The following is a 19454-nucleotide window of genomic DNA, read 5'->3' as shown; positions in this document are numbered from 1 at the left end:
GGATAGATGTCTCACCCACAATAATGACATCAGATTCCCCACATCTCTGTGAAGCTGGTCTCTCCCAACAAAGGCTGACACGTTCATACGCCCAACTCATGTAGAAACAGGAGCAGTGTGTGTGTCGTCAACACGTTCTCACACACACACCCCAAGGTGTCATTGTCTGCTGAGCAGGATCAGAGCTAAGAGGTCTGTTCCTGGAGGGCTTAGAGGTGGGAAGGGCCTAACCCAGACTCTGGGTGTCAAGTCTTTTGCGTTGCTTGTTAACATGTGCCTGGATTACTGGTTCGAGAGCACTAGTTGCATGTGCACCTGTAAGTGAAAAGCACCAAACAATCAAGACTGACTGAAGGGACGACTGGTACCCCCCCCCCCCCCCCCCCCCCCCACCCAAACAAAACACACAAGCTTTCAACAATCATTTTATTTTCAACAACATATTGCTGCAGTTTAAGTACTGCAGCAATAGAACCCATGTAAATTCAACAGACAATTAAGACTCCCATGTCGGGTCCAATGGTCTAACTGCCTAGAGTCCTCCGCCAAATGTGAACTTGGCATAGGTAAAGTCCAGGATTACATGTCCTTTACGCCCAACTAACCCTTCTCTGCCCTCATCTCCCACACACGGGATTGGAGGAAGGCACATGCTTATTCTCCAACGGCGCAGAAGGGACCAACACAACAGGGGAGGAGCCAGGCAGGATAGAGGAGGTGCCAGTGCGGAGCGACGTGACTGGTGAGAAGCCACGTGATGGGAGCGTCTCAGACTCCTGCTCTCGCTCAGGCAGACGTTGGCAAGGTGACAACCTGCTGTGACTCTCCACCAATCAAGAGTCCCCTGGGGAATCCATGGTGCTGCCCCGACACAACCACCAAACGGACACCTGACCTAGTCAGACCTGCTCTATTACGGTGGTAACAGCCTGGGTGATGGATTGCCAGTCTGTGACATCACTGAAGCACAAATTGAGGTCAAGTTAAGGACCCCAGAGATTTCCCTCAATAATCAAGCTGGAGCCCAACTTCCCTCGTGCCTGAGTATATAAACACTGATCTAATATGACTGGATGAGTGAAAGCCAGGCCCAACAGCACACACCCTCATCTTCCCCAGTGTTTCAGCTCAGAGGTTACCAAGGAGAGGGCAGAAGGAAGAAGAATAGTCCTCAAACCCCCTAGCTGAAGGAGAGATCCACAATTTTTTTTAAAGGTACCAGAGCAGCTAAAGCTGGAGTCAGACACCTGCTCAGAGACCTCAGATAAATACATCAGGACCGTTTACCAGGCCTGAAATAGGTTTTAATTGTACAAGTTGGGCTGATAATCCAGAATGGGTGTAATGTGTGGTGGTAAGAGGATGGGGCAGGGCAGTCTGACTGGTTGGTGGAGGGGGGGGGGGGGGATTAAGTGATCTCCTTGAAAGCCCTCTTCTCTGTGTACTTCAGCTTGTGCCTCCTCTTGAACCTGGAGAGACCGGAGCGAATATGGTTAGTGGTCATGGAAACCGGAAGTAACAATATCCATTTTCCCAAATTAAACTTGAGTACATTGATAATGGAACTCGGGTAATGACTCCAAAACAATTGAGAGAAAGGAGGATGGAGGGGGGCGAGAGACAGTGAAGGATAGAAATGTAAAGAGGGCTAAGGTCTTACTTGGCTCGCTCTCTGGGCTCAATCAGGTTCCTCTTCTGCATGCTCTTGAAGCGGTCTTTGAGGATGCTGCCCTCTGGCTGCGGGAGCACAGCATTACACACGCAGGTCAAAACCACTGTTCTACCACATCCAATAATATACGGTGGATTTGTTGACGTTTCATAGACAGGATCGCGTGCTCATGTCCCACCTTTAGAGTGCGCAGGGAGCCTGGGATCTCGTCACTCAGCTGCACATCGAGGTCTGAGGCCTGGAACCTGGGGGGGAAGAGGGAGGGCAACACGTCAAACTCCGGGAAGATGAACGGAAAACAGTTCAATTAAAGTAGTTAATTGAATTCCTTCGGTTCACCCTTTTCAAAAAAGGTATAGTCTGCCTAGCGACTTCTACCGTCTGATGGTGTATACTGACTTGAGCCTGCCGAGGCGTCGAGGCAAAGACTTCTGGGCCTCCATCTTGGCACGTCGCCGCTTCTGCCTCTCCCTGGTGGTCTGATCCCGCTGCTTCAGGGAGGCCTGGATGGAGCGCAGCTGGAACAGCTGCTGGTGGCGCTCAGTCAGGGTGCGCAGGCTATGCTGCTGTTGCTCCTGGAGGAGGAAGGGGTGGGTGTGGTTAGCCAGGGGCACAAGGGGTACCATGTTTATCTGAATTCACTTCAATTAAGTCTACACAAAAAGGTGCAAGTTGTAAGTGAAATGACTCCTCAAAGCAGCTAGGCCTGGGCCAACAATGGCCATGACAGAGTTTGTATACCTTGATCTTCTCCATTCTTTCTTTCTTCCTCTGCTTCTCCGTCTTCTTCTCCTGTGGCACCGCGCCCACAGGCATCTCGTCTTCCTCGCTTGGCTCCTCCCCTTCCTCTTCCTCCAGAAGGCCCTCCACCTGCTCCTGGAACACAGTCTCCTGCAGGGACGAGTTGTGAGGTTGAAGACTCATAGCAAGGTTGTAGACATGTAGTCGTGAGGTTGCAGATGCAGAGTAGTAAGGTTGTACAGACGTGTAGTAGTCAAGTTATCAACGCAAAGTAGTGAGGTTGTAATGGGAGACTGGAGCAGTTAGGTGGAGGTTGTAATGGGAGACTGGAGCAGTTAGGTGGAGGTTGTAATGGGAGACTGGAGCAGTTAGGTGGAGGTTGTAATACCTCTGTGGCGGTGTCCTCCCTGTTGACGGCCAGCTGTTTCTCCAGCCGCAGCTCCTGCTTCAGCTTCTTCACCTCCACCTCATGGGCCTCCAGCAGCAGGGCCTGGGGGGGCAGGGGGGGTTAAACTAACATCACATAACGCTGCACGTCCACTACAACCAAGCAAATCAGTTCGCTAGTCAGCAACGGTTCTTTGCTCTGGGGCATGTCAGACAAGTGCACAGTTTTAGTTGTCCACGGTTGTATTTTGTATAACGGCCAAGCGTGCAGACTTCAGTCAGGTAAAGGTTTAGGCTAATGCATTTTTCAAATTCCCTCATTTTAATAAAAGTTGAAAATATTTCAGCTCTGTTCACTTGATTGGCTTCGCTTGTCAATCCCACAATGAATTGCGCAAGTGTTTCGCACTGCTTTTTTTGAAAATGGGAAAGCTTTGCTCAATTCGCATCGCTGTAGTGGACAAACATCCCCAACACATTCAGAAAGAGGGTTGGGAGGAAGATGGACTTTAGAAACCCAGAGCGGAGCAGAGCGTTGTGGCCACCTGATGCGAGAAGAACTCTGGGTTGTAAGAGCCTCCTGGAGCGATGACCTCCACAGCAGGGAGGGTGGACGGCTTCTCGTTCAGCTTCTCTGGTCTCTGGATGCCAAGCAAGAGTTGAGCAGGGTCAGTACACAATGTGACTACTTTCGTACATACACATTTCACACAACACCAAAAAGTGTTTAGAAATGCACACCTTGACACGTTTCTTGCCAGTCTGTTCCAGGAAATAAGGGTCTGCGGTCTCTTTGGCTGGAAAAGCAGAACACACCAATTAAAACACACGAAACAAGTGACAACATTGGTAACAGAAAATGGGAGAACTGTTTGTACTTAAAGCTGACCAACCCAGACCCTCTGTACCCCTCTCACTCCAACCCCACTCACCTTCAGCCCCCCACAGGTCATAATACGGTCTGTCAGGATGGTTGTTGGCCACTGGTTGCTTCTTGGTTGCTGTTGCCGCTGTGACCGCCCTGCGATTCAACAGGCGTTTCTGTCTCCGTGGCATCTTGCCCTTGGCGGCCAGATGCTCGAGTCTCTCCGCAGTGCGCCGCAGCTTCTTGGCGTTCGGTTGCTGGTAGGTCAAGATACTGCAGCGAGGAGGAAGTGGTTACTTCCAATCAGGGAGCAGCAAGTTGGCTACACTACAGGGGCCACTTCAAAGCTACACATCTACCAACACAAAATCTAGAGTATTAGATATGGGTACATGTGGTTGGGGGAATGGATGGGCCCTTTCTGTTGCCCTCAGTTCCCAGGGGGCCGTTTACATAACGGCCCCCTGAGGTCCAAGGCTGTCTTCACATTCCCCTAAGAGAATACTGTGAGCGCAAGGATGGAATCATCACTGGGCACAGGGCGAGAAAAGGAGGAGCTGCTTGAGGGCAGTATGTTGTAGAAAGATGATGGGGGAGGGGGTTAAATGGTAATGTGAGGTAGTCGGAGCAGAGGTGGGTGGGGGAGGGGGAAAGTATCAGAAGAAAAGGTGTCACTCACTCTTTGGGTGCAGGGACGAGGGAGTCATGCTGCAAAATCAGGTCTATCCTCAGGGGCTTCGACCTTCTCCTCTTCCCCTTCCCCTTCTCCTCTGGTTCTGGAATTTCATAAATAGAAACCTATCAGCAACTTACCAACTAACCAAGAGGGAAATCATAAAGATTTTGCTTTGCTTATAACTTGAATACTTCCTTGAGTATAACACACACAGGAAGTATGAATTTGTCTTGCGACTGGAGTGGTTGAGACCATTGGGAAATTGCATAAATGGCCTCTTGCCCAGGCCAGCTACACCTTGACTTTATTCTGGGTACGCTTTCAAATGCGTAAAAAACGGAGATCATTTATAGGACTGGAGCTATGTTAAATCGTACCTTCTTGGATAGGTTTCCTCTGTTCTCCAACGTCCAAGAAAAATAGACTTTCATCGGACTTCTCTGATATCAGGCCTCTGAAAAATAAAACAACCACACACACAAAAAATAGTTTTTAGTTATCAGGAATGCATGGAACCAGTAGCTGGTTAGCTTGCTGGTTAGCTATTGGCAAACACATGCTTACCCCGTGGCCCTTTCCTGAAGTCTCACATCATCCAAAAACTCTTCGACATCCTGAATATCGCTGTGTTTGTTCCAGTTCTTTTTCTTGTTCTTATTTACACGTTTCCTCCGCCCGCTGGTCAAATCATCATGATCGGACGGTGGTTTAAACGACAGAAAGCCAGGCTGTCCCGCTGCCACGCGCTTCACCCTCTTGGCCGCCATGCTAGCACAAACACGCGTACTTCTTCGTCAGGAAATTTAAAAGGACCTTTTTATACATCTGTGGCTATAGCGCCACTTGCAGTATAGTTGTTGTAAATGCCGAACAGCAGACAATTTGTGCAAATGAGTGTGTAGGCCTACCTAACCTGTATTCTGCTTTTATTGTCTTGACTTGCAATTTTTCTTAGAATTTGTAGTTTGTTTATCAATTTTTCTGGTCAGAAACAACGACCACGAACAACAACGAAAAAATGTCCGCGGAGACAAGTTAGTTAGCTACAAATACAATCAATGTAAGTTTGTTGAGTATATTATAATTAACAAAGTTACATTGAATTTATTAGCCAACGTGTAGCCTAATTCCTTTCAAATAGGCTACACGTTGGCTAATCAAATCCTGTTTTGCTTATAGTGCAAAACAGTGTCAAAACTTTTTTTATCTGTATCTGCAAAAGTGAAAAAGTACTTGCTCATGCTAAATATTATCAGTGCAAACATGATATTTAGGATGAGACGATGAAAAATACCATGGTCTCATGTTACATGTAGGGTAGGCTACTGAGTCTGACTGACGCAAGTGTGTTGCAGCGGATGCATTGTGGGAAACACACCTCTGTTCATTATTTTTCTTTTTTCTAGTCCTCCATACTGCTGAGAACAACGCTTAACAGCGCACACATTTCGCCTTATAAAACAGGAATCTCTGTCTACTCAATCTATAAGGTAAGATTGTTCCCCCACCTAACAACTTAATTGCTGTTATCAGCATTAAACTATTTTATTTTAGGTTGTCAGTTTCACATATTTAGCAAAAGGCATAATGCCGGACCAATGACCGAAACAGCTTTCTATGATCTCCTTTGAACAGCGACCAAAAACACGTTTCAGTCCTCCAATTTGCTTCGGTATTGCGCGCTTTTTAAGGGGTCATCTACGAACCAAAGTTGATTGGTTGATCCCTGTGAGTGTGTAGAAACACCTACTCAAACTGATAAATGCCTTCACTAACGTTTTTTTTTAGCTACGTCGGTATACTATTCACCCCTACTACTTCCAAGGTCCTGATTTTGCTTCCCTTTTTGTAGCAGCCATAGTCCGTCTTCTCCATTCTCAAATGTTCTAGGGGAGGGACCGATTTAATACACGGCCATGACCATTGGTGAAAAGGAGAGACGTGTATGCTACGATTGGTCTACACTGATGTACATCTAGCTCCACGCATATTTAGGATCTGGGTGCCTTGGATACCATGTTTTGATACTACATAAAAGTAGCGGGGCCCCAGCAGCGCATGGATTTGTTATTGTTTTGTACCGACCTTTTTGAGTTGGATTACTCGTGCGTAACCAAATAATAAGACTACGTTTTGCTCATTGATCATTTAAAATATCCTGCTACAAATGCGTGTGTATGCACTGTTTTCTGCAGGCTAGATTTAACATTTAAAAAAAATCAGCTAATAGCAGCTTTTCTGATTGGGGAATAGGACGAGATACAATCTGTACTTTATGAACATATTTATAGTTGATTTATAATGTATGCAGCTAATCTCCAGGAGCCATGGCCCGTACCAAGCAGACCGCCCGTAAGTCCACTGGAGGCAAAGCCCCCCGTAAGCAGCTGGCCACCAAGGCTGCCCGTAAGAGCGCCCCGTCAACTGGGGGTGTCAAGAAGCCTCATCGCTACAGGTGAGCTACACAGTCATATCATTCAGTCACAACAGCATAAGTTATTTGTATGTTTATTTCCCCAAGGGGATGATGAAAGGGTATCTATGTATCTATCTAATGGATTCATAGTTAATATCTTGTGTGTGTGTTTAATTGTGTGTGTGTGTGCCACCTCCAGGCCCGGTACCGTGGCCCTGCGTGAGATCCGTCGGTACCAGAAGTCCACTGAGCTGCTGATCCGTAAGCTGCCCTTCCAGCGCCTGGTGAGGGAGATCGCCCAGGACTTCAAGACCGACCTGCGCTTCCAGAGTGCTGCCATCGGAGCTCTGCAGGTATAGTCCATCTTACCATATGACCTTGACGTAGTTGTCCAAAAAATTTAATAATGTGACCTTTTTTTGTAATGGCATAGTATAACCCCACCTGTTAACTGAGCCGTGTCTCTCTCCTATGTGTTTCTGCAGGAGGCCAGTGAGGCTTACCTGGTTGGTCTGTTTGAGGACACCAACCTGTGCGCCATCCACGCCAAGCGTGTCACCATCATGCCCAAAGACATCCAGCTGGCACGCCGCATCCGTGGGGAGCGCGCTTAAAATGCCCTGCTAACACAGCTCCTCCCTTCATCTGCCATCCTTTTCTCATCTATATAAACTTTGTTAGTAGTTTGCTTTGGCTTGTTTTGATTGTGACAAGAGTAAAGTGTAGCCTTGTTTCCTCTTTTAGACTTAGCATAAGAGTTTGTTTCGATAACTTTCATGGAGTGAATCTATAACACACACACCTCAGACCCAACAATCTCACAGAAATAGCTAGGCATCTGTGTGGATGGACGTCTTGTGTAGTAGTGAGTTTGTGTTTCAAGGTGAGGCTGAAACTCATTAGTGTGTCTTTGATTCCTCACATTCTCCTCTCTTCCTACATGGATGGGAGTGAGAGGGAAGGTGAGAAATATAGGTCAACACTTCTGAGACCTTTCCTCAGCACAGCAAATATTGCTCCACATAAAGTATCTTAGTTTTCTTCCTGTATTGACAAACACAGATATAATACTGTTATAATCGGATTGTGTTCTCATTTTGTAATGCATGATTTTCACACACATAACCTCAATTATCTAGGTGTTTTTTACAACTGCACTGTATTTCTACTGGTTTACAGTTCAATCAAATTGGGCTTATTATGTTATCTAATTGAAATTACATGATTATATAAAAATGGCTCAAAAGCCTACAGAGGCCAATATGTAGCATATATCTTTTGTTTTTATCTGGGTCATTTGATTTTTACTTGTGTTCCTCTCAGGTTGATGTGATACCCTTTTTTACTGGCTATGATTTTTTTATATCATTTTAAAAACAAGTTTTTGTAATACCCAAATTTCACATACAAAAGGTGATAATAAACCTGGTGTTCCTTAAATTGTGTGTTCGGTTTAGTAATTTAATTACTACAACAGATTTTCTGAGAAAGAAGCAGATTGTGAATCTAACTTTCTACTGTCTCTAATAGTTCAGAAAAACTTCACATAGTACACTCAGATTTAAGACTAAATAATGTTGTATTCCTGATTCATGTACATTTTGGATTTGACTAACAATCAATTTAGGGAAATAATACATTTGAGCACGTATAGCGACGTTCGGCGTAATTACTAATGTTCTTCGTTAAATACATGCGCAGCGACTAAAACACAAACGTTCAATGGTATAAAAATAGAACATAAATGTGTCTTCCACCTCTGATCATTTTAAATGTCGAAGGGATACAAAGTAGCGAGAGGAACATTGTGTATACACAGTTGCATTCTGGGAGAAATGATTGACAGAGCGGCCATTTTCCCGCTGGACGATTCGTTCCCATTGTGGATACGAGGAAGAAAATACTGACACGACTAGACAAGCTGAATAATTCTCATACCTTTTAAGGTCACTTATCCATTAGGTAAGTCACTGCAAACATTCTACCTTTAGTAAAAGTAAACTTCACATTTTTTAAGTTTAAAATTGTCTACATTCTGGTGTGTTTTTATGAGAATTTAATGCATTTTCGTCGTAAAGAAAAATAACTAACACCAGCACTGTCGAAACGACGGAGAATTGCAGTCTATTCTACACCCCTACAGACGGGGAAAATTCGGTTTCAAATTATGCGCGTGTTCAGTTCGGTCGTGTGCCGTCTTGGGGGGCCGAACTCGGTTTGTATGCGCATAGACAAGTTCATTAAGATGTTCCCTTCAACGCCGTTGTGAACTTTGATGGCATGGTTTGTCAGTTATTCCGTAAAATATCAAAGTTTGAGTGGTAGTCATTTGCTCCTCTGCCCTGGGTTTTATCCCGGTTGCGCATCAAACAGACGCCATCATCACAGCTGAGTGGGCGGGACCAGCAACAACGTTAGACGAACGTAGAGCCCGCCCTCTCTTAGTAGGCTTCTTCCTGATTGGCAGTTGGTCTATGTTTACAGAATTAGATCGACCATGCAGCCAATGACAGCGCTTTCCCAATTGATTGATGGTAGTTCATAGATTTTGATTGGTGAGATGTTTACTATGTAGGTTGTGCTTTAGTGTAGTTCAACTGTTTGTTTCATAGTAGTACTGAATACTCACATTTGTGTGTTTGTACTCCAGCTGAACTCCAGGAGCCATGGCCCGTACCAAGCAGACCGCCCGTAAGTCCACTGGAGGCAAAGCCCCCCGTAAGCAGCTGGCCACCAAGGCTGCCCGTAAGAGCGCCCCGTCAACTGGGGGTGTCAAGAAGCCTCATCGCTACAGGTGAGGAAGGTCACGTGTAACGACACATAACGGAACGTTTTTTTTCTTCAACTCCTCCTTCAATCACATCTTGAGTAGATAAGGTCATGTCCGGACATGTCCTCCTATTTCTAGATTTTGATTGGACAGGGTTGTGGGAGGGAGTAGTTGCCCTGACCTATTTGGCCCTATTCGACTTGGGAATTGGTGGAAATGAGGTCATAATGTTAGGAAATTTGTTTTTGAAAAGTAACCCCCTCCACCTGACAACCAGTGTGGCCATCCAGGAATTCCTCTCAGTTCTGAACACAACTGGACTCCTCTCTTGCTTGGAAACGGTTCTATCATGGTAGTAATTAAGATTGTGTGTGTCCAAGGCCCGGTACCGTGGCCCTGCGTGAGATCCGTCGGTACCAGAAGTCCACTGAGCTGCTGATCCGTAAGCTGCCCTTCCAGCGCCTGGTGAGGGAGATCGCCCAGGACTTCAAGACCGACCTGCGCTTCCAGAGTGCTGCCATCGGAGCTCTGCAGGTATAGTCCATCTTACCATATGACCTTGACGTAGTTGTCCAAAAAATTAAATAATGTGACCTTTTTTTCTAATGGCATGGTATAACCCCACCTGTTAACTGAGCCGTGTCTCTCTCCTATGTGTTTCTGCAGGAGGCCAGTGAGGCTTACCTGGTTGGTCTGTTTGAGGACACCAACCTGTGCGCCATCCACGCCAAGCGTGTCACCATCATGCCCAAAGACATCCAGCTGGCACGCCGCATCCGTGGGGAGCGCGCTTAAGAAGACGCCATCTTGCTTTTATCTATCATCCTATCTACTCCTTTCCTCCCCATACCAGTCTGTCTTCCCCCTTCTCTCCTCCTTACTCTCCTCCCTCTCTTCTCGGTAGTGTGTAGAGAAACAATGATTATGATCATAAGAATAAAGTGTATAGTTGTGTTTTCTTAGTGCTCAATGCAGCAGTCTTCTAGGGTACTCTTTTTGTGCATGTAACTGCTGGTGGCTGATCGGACATCCTCTCTCTCACACACACACACACACACTCAGATGCTAGCAGTGAGACCCTTGTACAGTAGAGGTGGAGGAGATAGAATCGTGTAATCAGTGCGAGAGAGCAGCTAGAAATGGGTTAGAGTGGTGTGAGGGAGGGAGGGGTGCAGCGTTAGAGAGGCAGTACAGAGGCAGACGGGGGCAGGTGTCTGTCTGTTTGGGAGGCTATTTTCCCTTCGCATGGTGCTACAACAACTGCCCTAGTCCCTCTTCCTGCTCCCCTACCAGCCATGGAGGCAGTAGATGGGTCCTAGCTCCCACCAACCCCTAACCCCAGGACCTTGGTTAGATTTGAACACTGATATGTTCAAGCTGGATGGTCGTCACAGAAACATGCCCTCATAAAGGGCTTTCACGATGACCACCATCTTGCTTGTCCAAATCTGTCAGTTTTGATACATCGTTGTAGAGAGGTCGAAGGTCATGAGCAGGCCAGGGTCCAGTGCTGCTTCTGGGCAGGTGCTGCAGGTCTGTCTCCAGCTGCCCTCCACTCCCCACTGTGGTGTGTGTTTCTGAGGACTCAGATCAGCTCCGAATATTGTATACAATTCTCAACATCTCTGGAGAAATTATTATTAGTACAATATTGATCATTGCTCCCATTGGTTATGATCATCAAAATAGTCTTCAGTCTTCATTTTTTTTTTCTTTGTTGAAATGCTTTTGACATGCTTTTTTCATAGCAGGCAATTATTTGTGAATGAAAGTAAGATGGGGGGGAAATGATTGAATATTAAATTTTTCTACAGAAAACTACAACAGATTTGCTGTATTGTGTCTCTAGCTGTAAAAGCTTCTGGTGGGTTCTGAACCCCAGAGAAAATCATGTCAAGATGATCTAGCATGTGTAGCTCCTACTCTGTCCTCTATGTAACGTTATATCTCCAATTGGCTTCAATGACAAAGGACTTCAAGCCAAAGTTCTGAAAACTTTCCTTGAAGAATGTACTTGAAAATCTATCCTGTGATATTTTTATATAGGGCCTACAACATATACAAAAGGACCACTTAGGTCCACAAAGAACCAAAAAAAGAAAAAAATCTTTGATGAACAGTAACATTTGACAAATGAGGTATTTCAATGATTATGTCTGTTAATGGTCTGTATTTCAAGACTGACCTCCTCCCTTCTCTTCTCTTTTCCAAATACATCTATCAGTGTACTAGTTCTCAGGTTGAAGTGTCACCCCCACCTCTTAACTCTGTCATTTTATTGTTTTTCTGAATTTGATTTAAAATGTTACAACAAAGTTTCAATAAAAAGGATGTTTGTAATTTCCAGGTTTCTCATATAATGTGGTGATAAATGGATGTTACACACAAAAAATCTGTCTCTGGTTTTCTGTCCCCAATAGAATATATTATTGAATATATTGGTGTAATTTAGCTACATTCTAAAGTAACAATAGCATTCAGATTACATTTTGACTTGACAGGTTACAATTGAACATAGTGAACAGTCTTGGCTGCACACAAAAAAGTCTTTGACAATTGCAGCAAATGTCCATGAGAAGGCAGTAGAGTAACACAAAAATCACTGGAGTCAACCTGAAGTGGCACAGAACAGAGTTTGAGCTGTGTGACAGGAACCACACCTCCCTATCTTTTGCTGACCTATGTCAGTTTTAATTGTGTAGTCTACATTAGTCAGTATGTGTTATCCTCTCATTAGATATTGGCAGAGTAGCAGTGGGATATTCCTTTCTTCATGAGTTGTCTAGTAAGATACAGGGTGGGGTTCACACTGTATGTGTGTCTGTGTGGGCATCAGGCTGGCAGGCTGATTTACAAACATACAGACAGACACACTTGGCCCTGGTCTATATTGGTCCTCTTCTGTTCAGGAATAACTAACCCTCACACCCAGTTTCCACCCTCTCTGACCTTCCAATCTGCACAATGGATCAGTGTCCTGTCCAATTAATGTCTGGCGCACACACACACATGTACACACACAAACATAGACATTGAATAATTATTTCCTGATGAATAAATGAAAGGAGAGAACTTAAAAGTCATACATTTTATTTTACAATGCAAATGATCAAATTCAACATTAAAGGTGACAACAAAAAATTCACAGTGGCAATAGAAAATTATACCTTTTTTTTTTATATCACTCAACATGCACCAGGAAATGGTATCAGTGTGTTCATAATACAAAATAGGAATGCAAAGTTATGCAACAATTGTAATTATTTAATCTCTTCGATTTAGTCATTGAAGAACCCTGGAGGGCAGAACAGAAAGTGAATATTTGCAAGTTGTAGAACACAGTACTCACCTGCAGCCTAACTCCTTTGGTCCCACAGAGAACAGGTTGGACAGGACACAGTTCTGTGTAAGATGACTCAATGTAGATATGCTCGCTGCAGCTACATTTAGGAGTAACTCACTATAGAACCAACTCACTGTAGGCCCTACTCACTCCAGACTAACTCGCTGTAGGATTAGCTCACTATAGGAAGAACCCATTGTACTAACCCACCATAGATGAACCCACTGTGTGATTTACTCACTGTTAGCCTAACCCACTGTAAGATTTGCTCACTGTAGGACTAACTCACTATAGACTAACTCCCTATAGACTAACCCACTGTAGACAACGTAGTACTCACCTAAGTGTACTTTGACCCAACTGTACCTCCAAAGGGAGGACGTGAGATAACCTCGGACATTCTTGGGTTTGTTGTCAGACAACACAATTGGGATGAGCAGGACTTACAGTAAAGAGCCTTGGTGACCCCCAGAGAGACAGTGGAAGTTGATGACCTCCATCTATACTCTATGAGTCTCTCATGAACCTCTAATCAAATGGAAATAGATTTTAAATTGAAGGTCTTTTAAAGTTATTTTTCTCTATGTTATAGTGTTCTCATGATTGTGGTTGTTTCGCTGTTTGTTCCCAGTCCCATGTCTCCCTCTGCTGCGGGAGTCAGGTGGCTGAGTGGTGAGGGAATCGGGCTAGTAATCCGAAGGTTGCCAGTTCGATTCCCGGTCATGCCAACTGACGTTGTGTCCTTGGGCAAGGCACTTCACCCTACTTGCCTCGGGGGAATGTCCCTGTACTTACTGTAAGTCGCTCTGGATAAGAGCGTCTGCTAAATGTAAATGTAGGTCTGGGTTGAATGTTTTGTTTAGTTCTAGTCTTGGTTCTTGGTTGTAGGTGTTAGGTTTTGTTCTAGGCGTGTTTGGTTCTATGCTTGGTGCCGGCACTAAATCTGTTGTCCCCCCCAGGCAAAGCAGTGAGCTGGATCATGGTCCTGTAGTGAGGCATATAGATGGCAGCCTTGAAGACAGGAAGTAGCACAGTTAAAACAGAAAGTAACACCATGCAGACAGGAATGACAAACATGAAGACCTGAATTGCTCACAAGCCCTACTCTCTCTGCCTCAGTGGCTCAGCTAGCTGGTAACACACAATCCTGTGCAGAGCTATATCCCTTTGACACCAGTCCTGGATACCTGCAGGATATGATGTACCCTCAGGTTGACTATGCTGGTGGTGTTTCAGGTTACAGATAAGGTTTAATACAATGTTTCCAGGCCGCTTTTACGGTGTACTTCAGATGCAGCAATGTAGACTACTCGGAACACAACCGCACTATGCCCAGATGGCCTCTGTGGTGCCACTTCCCCCCTAGCTCCCTCTCAGCCCCCCCCCCCCCTCCCCCCCAGCCCCCCTCCTTCATTCAATATCCTAACCCCCCTGCATCGGCAGGTTGACCCTACGCCTGGTGTCACCCAGTGCTGGGACGGGTCTAGCGGAGCCCTGAGGAACAGGGTTGTGTGTTTGTGTGTGTGTTTTGTGTGAGTATGTGTAAATGTGTGTGTGTGTGTGTGTTTGTGAATGTGTATTTGTGTGTATTTGTAAGTGTGTGTTTGTGCAAGTGTGTGTGTGTGTGTGTGTGTTGGGTCACGGCGTGGGGATTAGATGGGTGAGTGATTGGGGGTGACAGCGGTGGCTGTATTAGGGGCCCTGTGGCAGATTTCAAGGGCCTGTTTTAGACGCACTAATCTGGATTAGCAGCAGCAGTGTGTCAGCAGTGATGCTGCCTGCATGGACATTTTACGACCACCCCCCCATCCCCACCCATCCAACACACACATGTACACACACACCCTCCATCTCTCATCTTGTAGACACTTGTAGACACTTGTCACCTTTGACACCACTTGGATGATTTTCTACTAAATCCAACCTCTTCTATTTGTCTATCTCTCTCTGTCTCCCTCATTCTCCACTCCTTTAACAATAATTACATTTCACAGTTTAGACAATTGGTCTTCAACCCTGGTCTTCACGGCCCACTGTCTTATATATTTTATGTTTCCATACTCCAACACACCTGATTTAAATGAATGGTTTGTTATGAAGCTCTGCAGAGGCCTGACAATGACTGTTCATTTGAATCAGGTGTTTTGAGTGGGGAAACATGTACAAATATATAAAACATATAGGACTGTGGACCCTGAGGAACAGGGTTGAAGAAAACTGGTCTTGACCCCCAGCCCCGCCCGCTAGATCAGCTAGACCCCTCATGTCTTGCATGTTGTCTAAACAGAGCAGTGGTGAAGCTGGTCCGGTCATGCTCTCTGAAAGAGACACCAGGAAGTTCACTGCTAGGAGTTGAAGGAGGAGGTTCGAGGGCCTGGTTAGAGGAGGAGTTTATGGGAATGCCTGGTTGATGAGTTGAATGAGAGCTCTTGGGTCTGGTTTGTTTGTGTTCCTACTTGTTGACACCTCATTGAGAAAGCCTTCTACTGTGAGACACAGTCAAATCTGCTCAGCCATTAAACATTTCATCTGGTCGGTTGCCCATGCATTGAGGCCTAGGCCACTGGGACTCCAGTAAAGGCATTGTGAATGTGTGCGTGTGTGTAATTTATGAGAGTGTGTGTGAGTGCGAAAGTGTGTGTGCTTGTGTATGTATGTGTGTCTGCATGAGTGTGTGTGCTGGTCAGAGTGTGGTCCCAGATCCTTGTTACAGCTCTTCTATTGTGAGGAGAAGTGTTGAGCAAGATCCTGGAGTGCTGATGAAGGCTCATTAGGGGCATTCCTCAGGATTAAACTGCCAATTAACGATGAGAGAGCCATTGTGAGACTGTGTGCTTGTGCGTCACATCACAGGGGTTGTGTGGCGTGTGGTTTGTGTGTGGCACCTGGTTTCAACAGCAGGTGTATTTCACATGTGTATATGTATCGTATTCAAATGTGCTATCATGGTGTGGGCCACCTGTATAAGCCGTACTTGAGTGGTGTGTGGTCCGGTATTGTACGTGTCAGGTGCGTGCACGTCTTGTGTATGTGTATGTAAGTGTATGTGTATGTGTGGTTGAATGTGCGTGCATGCATTCGGTAGGTGTGTGTGTCCATGCATTTAGCATGTATGTGTGTACATAATTATGGTGTGCCATGGGTAAAGGGTGTGTGTTTGAAACTTTATGAAAACACCTGCTGTGTTGGATGCCCTTTCTATTCTATTCCATTCTATTCTATTCTAATGTCAGCATGTGCTATACTGTATTTATGTGAAAAGCATTGTCCATTAGCTCCCTGCATGAATGCACGTAGGCTACTTAAATATGTGTGTGTGTGTGTGTCAGACACACAAGCTGTGTGTGTGTGGGTGTGTGTGTGTGTGCATGTGTATGTGCATTCGTATATGTCCCAATGTGTGTGTGTGTGTGTGTGTGTCTGTGTGTATATGTGTGTGACTGTGTGTGTGTCTGTGTGTGTGTGTGTGTGTGTCTGTGTGTATATGTGTGTGACTGTGTGTGTGTGTGTGTGTGTGTCTGTGTGTATATGTGTGTGACTGTGTGTGTGTGTGTGTTTGTGTGTATATGTGTGTGTGTGTGTGTGTGTGTGTGGTATATGCGTCAGCATGGCACGTGTGGGAGTGTGGCTGGGGATTACTGGGGCTCAGTCCTGTTGCTCCACTTCCTTGATTACTACTGCAGTCTGGGGCCATATGGGCTGGGGGAGGGGGGTGGGTGGCACAGGGGGTGGGTGGCACAGGGGGCTTCTAGGCTGGAGAGGTACAGTAGCGTGCCTCCCCTCCCCTCACAACCCTAGCCCCCCTCGCCCTCTGTCCCCCCCTCTAAACCACCCACCCACCAATCCCACCCCACCCACCAGCACACCAGCACACACATTCTGCCAGGACACATGCTCACACAAACACACACAAAACACACATTGTCAATGCACCACTCTGGCAAACAAAGCTGATGTGTGCATTCATGCATGAATTCATATGCACTGCCTTATGGAGGGCTGTGTGTGTGTCTATGTGTGTGTTCTGCAGCCATATAACTATACAGTAGCTAGTAAAATTCCAAATATGGCTACATATATATATGTAATGTATCATACACTGTGTAAAAGCGATATGCGATTGCGAAATGCAATATATATAATATATAATTATGTAATTATATATGCAATTATGTAAAGCGTTTATGAGATATAAAGATTCAAGTTCATGACAACAGAATTGTGAGAATGATGACATTTGCAGTGTCCTGTAAATGATTATCTCTGTGATGTTTCCATAGATAATATTTGTGATGTTTCTGTAGATGGTGTGTGTGATGTTACGGTAGACGATGTGTGTGTGCAATGTTATTGTAAATTATGTGTTTGATATTACTGTAAATGTTGTGTTTGATGTCACTGTAGTTGTGTGTGTAAAATGAATTTATCTGGTGTGAAGGTATGAGCAGGTGTTAACATGTATAATCTCCAGACAGAAGATTGTGGGGAGTCTAAACACTGCCAATTAACACATCACTTAACTACACTACTGCCTTTATGCTGCACTCATACAAACACACACACACACACACACAGACCCCACCTGCTGCTGTCTGCATGGGATTAGACGTCTGTCTACGCAAGCACAACACACACACACAGCCAGCACGCGCCAGACGGGTGTCCATGTGAAATGTGGGAGTCCTGGGGAGGAGGGGGGGGGGTTGGGGGGGGTGATATGCTGGGAGACGTCTGGGAGGGGGGAGGCAGAGAATGGGCGGATTACATTGATCCAGACGCAACAGAGATGAACTAGACATTGCCAGATGTCAATATTACACATACACACATATACACACATACACACACACACATGCATACGCACACATACACACACACACACACACTACAACTATATTGTTTTAGAATTCTGAGACCTACAGAATCATTTAAAACTCATGTCTACATCCACATGTGGACCAGAATGAAACACGCGTAACCTATAAGCATGACAGGTCTCTGTGTTGAAGTGTCATTAGTATTTCCTTCAGTCTCTGTTCTCTTCACTGACAGGTGTGTGTCCCAAGTGTCACCAACTTCCTCCCAAGTGTCAGTGTGTCATCACCAGTTTCCTCGTTGGGCTCTTAACTCTATTCCTAAAACAACTCTGACCTTAAACCTTCTTTCCTCAACCATCTTTACCATAATCCCAAACCCAACCACAACCCTAACCCTAAACCTCCTCCATACCCCCCATCTGCAAATGTGTTTATGTAAATCACCTCAAATTGCTGCCCCCAAGTCAATTTGTCTTTCTGCCTGACTTTTCTTTGCTCCAATTTGTGCACACTTATAGATACCACAGCTATGGATGTGTGGTCAAATCAATTGAGTGTCTGTGTATATGGGTGGATGTGTAGATGTGTAGATGTGTGGATGTGTAGATGTGTGGCTGTGTAGATGTGTAGATGGGTGGATGTGTAGATGTGTATATGGGTGGATGTGTAGATGTGTAGATGTGTGGATGTGTGGATGTGCAGATGTGTGGATGTGTAGATGTGTGGATGTGTAGATGTGTAGATGTGTGGATGTGTGGATGTGTGGATGTGCAGATGTGTGGATGTGTAGATGTGTATATGGGTGGATGTGTAGATGTGTAGATGTGTGGATGTGTAGATGTGTATATGGGTGGATGTGTAGATGTGTAGATGTGTGGATGTGTGGATGTGCAGATGTGTGGATGTGTAGATGTGTGGATGTTTAGATGTGTAGATGTGTGGATGTGTGGATGTGCAGATGTGTAGATGTGTGGATGTGCAGATGTGTGGATGTGTAGATGTGTAGGAATATATCAGAATGGGACCTGGCTTGCTCTCCACCCACACGCACCACTCTGCTGGCTTAGTGCATGCTGGGTAATCCCTACATCAATTTGATTGTGGTCTTAACGCGCACTGACCTTGATATCTCTACAAACACATACACACACAACACATGCACATACACACACACAAATACACCCACACACATACACGCATGCACACACACTCACTCAAACAAAAACATGCATATACCAATGCTGACCCTTATCTACAAGTGCTCCGGCATTACATTATATGTAGAAAATATATATCTGAAACATGATGCACACCCAACAACCTAAACACGGAACAAGCACCCAGCTTTGTATCTATCCCAGTCCTGCTCAAACGCACAGAAATACTACATGAATTAAAACTCTTGACAACAATTCATAAATAATTCTAGGCAACGCAAATAAAAGACAAAACCTGATCGTTAAACCAGACCAATGTTAAACTTTCACCTCACGCCCGACCTTCTCTTCCACTCCCATTCCCCACCTCCTGCACCTCCTGCACCTCCCCTCACACCCTTCACCCCCACCCTCCTTCCACATTTGTCTCATGCATTTGTTCACCACCATGCCTTTCCCAATCCCACACTTTTGTAGGAGTTTCAGAACATCCTACCATCCCGGGTTTTGCAGTTCAAAGGTCATTGGTCCCTCAGTCAGCTCGGCGCAGCTCGATCTCCCAGTCCGTTCGTCACTTTCCCTCCCTCACTGTGGCAACCACACACCTTCA

General features: G+C 45.4%; 3 protein-coding genes across 5 annotated transcripts; 2 read left to right on the top strand and 1 right to left on the bottom strand.

The window, feature by feature from the left end:
• Nucleotides 1-412: 412 nt before the first annotated feature.
• On the bottom strand, nt 413-5123 carry nop53 (NOP53 ribosome biogenesis factor). 2 transcript variants are annotated; one of them, XM_067246871.1, is made up of 12 exons: nt 4906-5123; nt 4719-4795; nt 4345-4441; nt 3733-3938; nt 3542-3597; nt 3346-3441; nt 2802-2903; nt 2414-2563; nt 2072-2247; nt 1851-1917; nt 1661-1737; nt 413-1469 (listed from the first exon to the last, which is right to left on the bottom strand). In XM_067246871.1, exons 1-12 carry the CDS (start codon nt 5106-5108, stop codon nt 1409-1411), a joined length of 1368 nt encoding a protein of 455 aa, XP_067102972.1. In that variant the 5' UTR covers nt 5109-5123; the 3' UTR covers nt 413-1408. The 2 variants fall into 2 exon arrangements, with proteins under 2 accessions (XP_067102972.1, XP_067102974.1); XM_067246873.1 differs by having other exon boundaries at nt 4345-4435.
• Nucleotides 5124-5715: 592 nt separating this feature from the next.
• LOC136951388 (histone H3.3A) lies at nt 5716-7769 on the top strand. Of its 2 annotated transcripts, none has more exons than XM_067245745.1 (4): nt 5716-5831; nt 6653-6796; nt 6957-7110; nt 7243-7769. In XM_067245745.1, exons 2-4 carry the CDS (start codon nt 6669-6671, stop codon nt 7369-7371), a joined length of 411 nt encoding a protein of 136 aa, XP_067101846.1. In that variant the 5' UTR covers nt 5716-5831; nt 6653-6668; the 3' UTR covers nt 7372-7769. The 2 variants fall into 2 exon arrangements, with proteins under 2 accessions (XP_067101846.1, XP_067101847.1); XM_067245746.1 differs by having other exon boundaries at nt 5717-5831; nt 6664-6796; nt 7243-7762.
• An 842-nt stretch (nt 7770-8611) lies between these two features.
• Nucleotides 8612-10501, top strand: LOC136951387 (histone H3.3A). The gene is made up of 4 exons (XM_067245744.1): nt 8612-8719; nt 9408-9551; nt 9908-10061; nt 10194-10501. The coding sequence occupies exons 2-4, from the start codon at nt 9424-9426 to the stop codon at nt 10320-10322; spliced, it is 411 nt and encodes a 136-aa protein (XP_067101845.1). The 5' UTR covers nt 8612-8719; nt 9408-9423; the 3' UTR covers nt 10323-10501.
• Nucleotides 10502-19454: the final 8953 nt, after the last annotated feature.

The sequence above is a fragment of the Osmerus mordax genome, chromosome 11 (assembly GCF_038355195.1).
Source record: "Osmerus mordax isolate fOsmMor3 chromosome 11, fOsmMor3.pri, whole genome shotgun sequence".
NCBI lineage: Eukaryota > Metazoa > Chordata > Actinopteri > Osmeriformes > Osmeridae > Osmerus > Osmerus mordax.
The sequence above is the reverse complement of the archived record's forward strand: the minus strand, read 5'-3'. Positions and strand labels throughout refer to the sequence as shown.

Coding starts and splice junctions, on each gene's coding strand:
- nop53 (XM_067246871.1), bottom strand. CDS start 5,108: ATGGCGGCCAAGAGGGTGAAGCGCGTGGCAGCGGGACAGCCTGGCTTT. Junction 4,796..4,905: donor CTTCAGGAAAGGGCCACGGG/GTAAGCATGTGT, acceptor TTTATTTTTCAG/AGGCCTGATATCAGAGAAGT. Junction 3,442..3,541: donor CTGGCAAGAAACGTGTCAAG/GTGTGCATTTCT, acceptor CTTGGCATCCAG/AGACCAGAGAAGCTGAACGA.
- LOC136951388 (XM_067245745.1), top strand. CDS start 6,669: ATGGCCCGTACCAAGCAGACCGCCCGTAAGTCCACTGGAGGCAAAGCC. Junction 6,797..6,956: donor AAGAAGCCTCATCGCTACAG/GTGAGCTACACA, acceptor TGCCACCTCCAG/GCCCGGTACCGTGGCCCTGC. Junction 7,111..7,242: donor CTGCCATCGGAGCTCTGCAG/GTATAGTCCATC, acceptor GTGTTTCTGCAG/GAGGCCAGTGAGGCTTACCT.
- LOC136951387 (XM_067245744.1), top strand. CDS start 9,424: ATGGCCCGTACCAAGCAGACCGCCCGTAAGTCCACTGGAGGCAAAGCC. Junction 9,552..9,907: donor AAGAAGCCTCATCGCTACAG/GTGAGGAAGGTC, acceptor TGTGTGTCCAAG/GCCCGGTACCGTGGCCCTGC. Junction 10,062..10,193: donor CTGCCATCGGAGCTCTGCAG/GTATAGTCCATC, acceptor GTGTTTCTGCAG/GAGGCCAGTGAGGCTTACCT.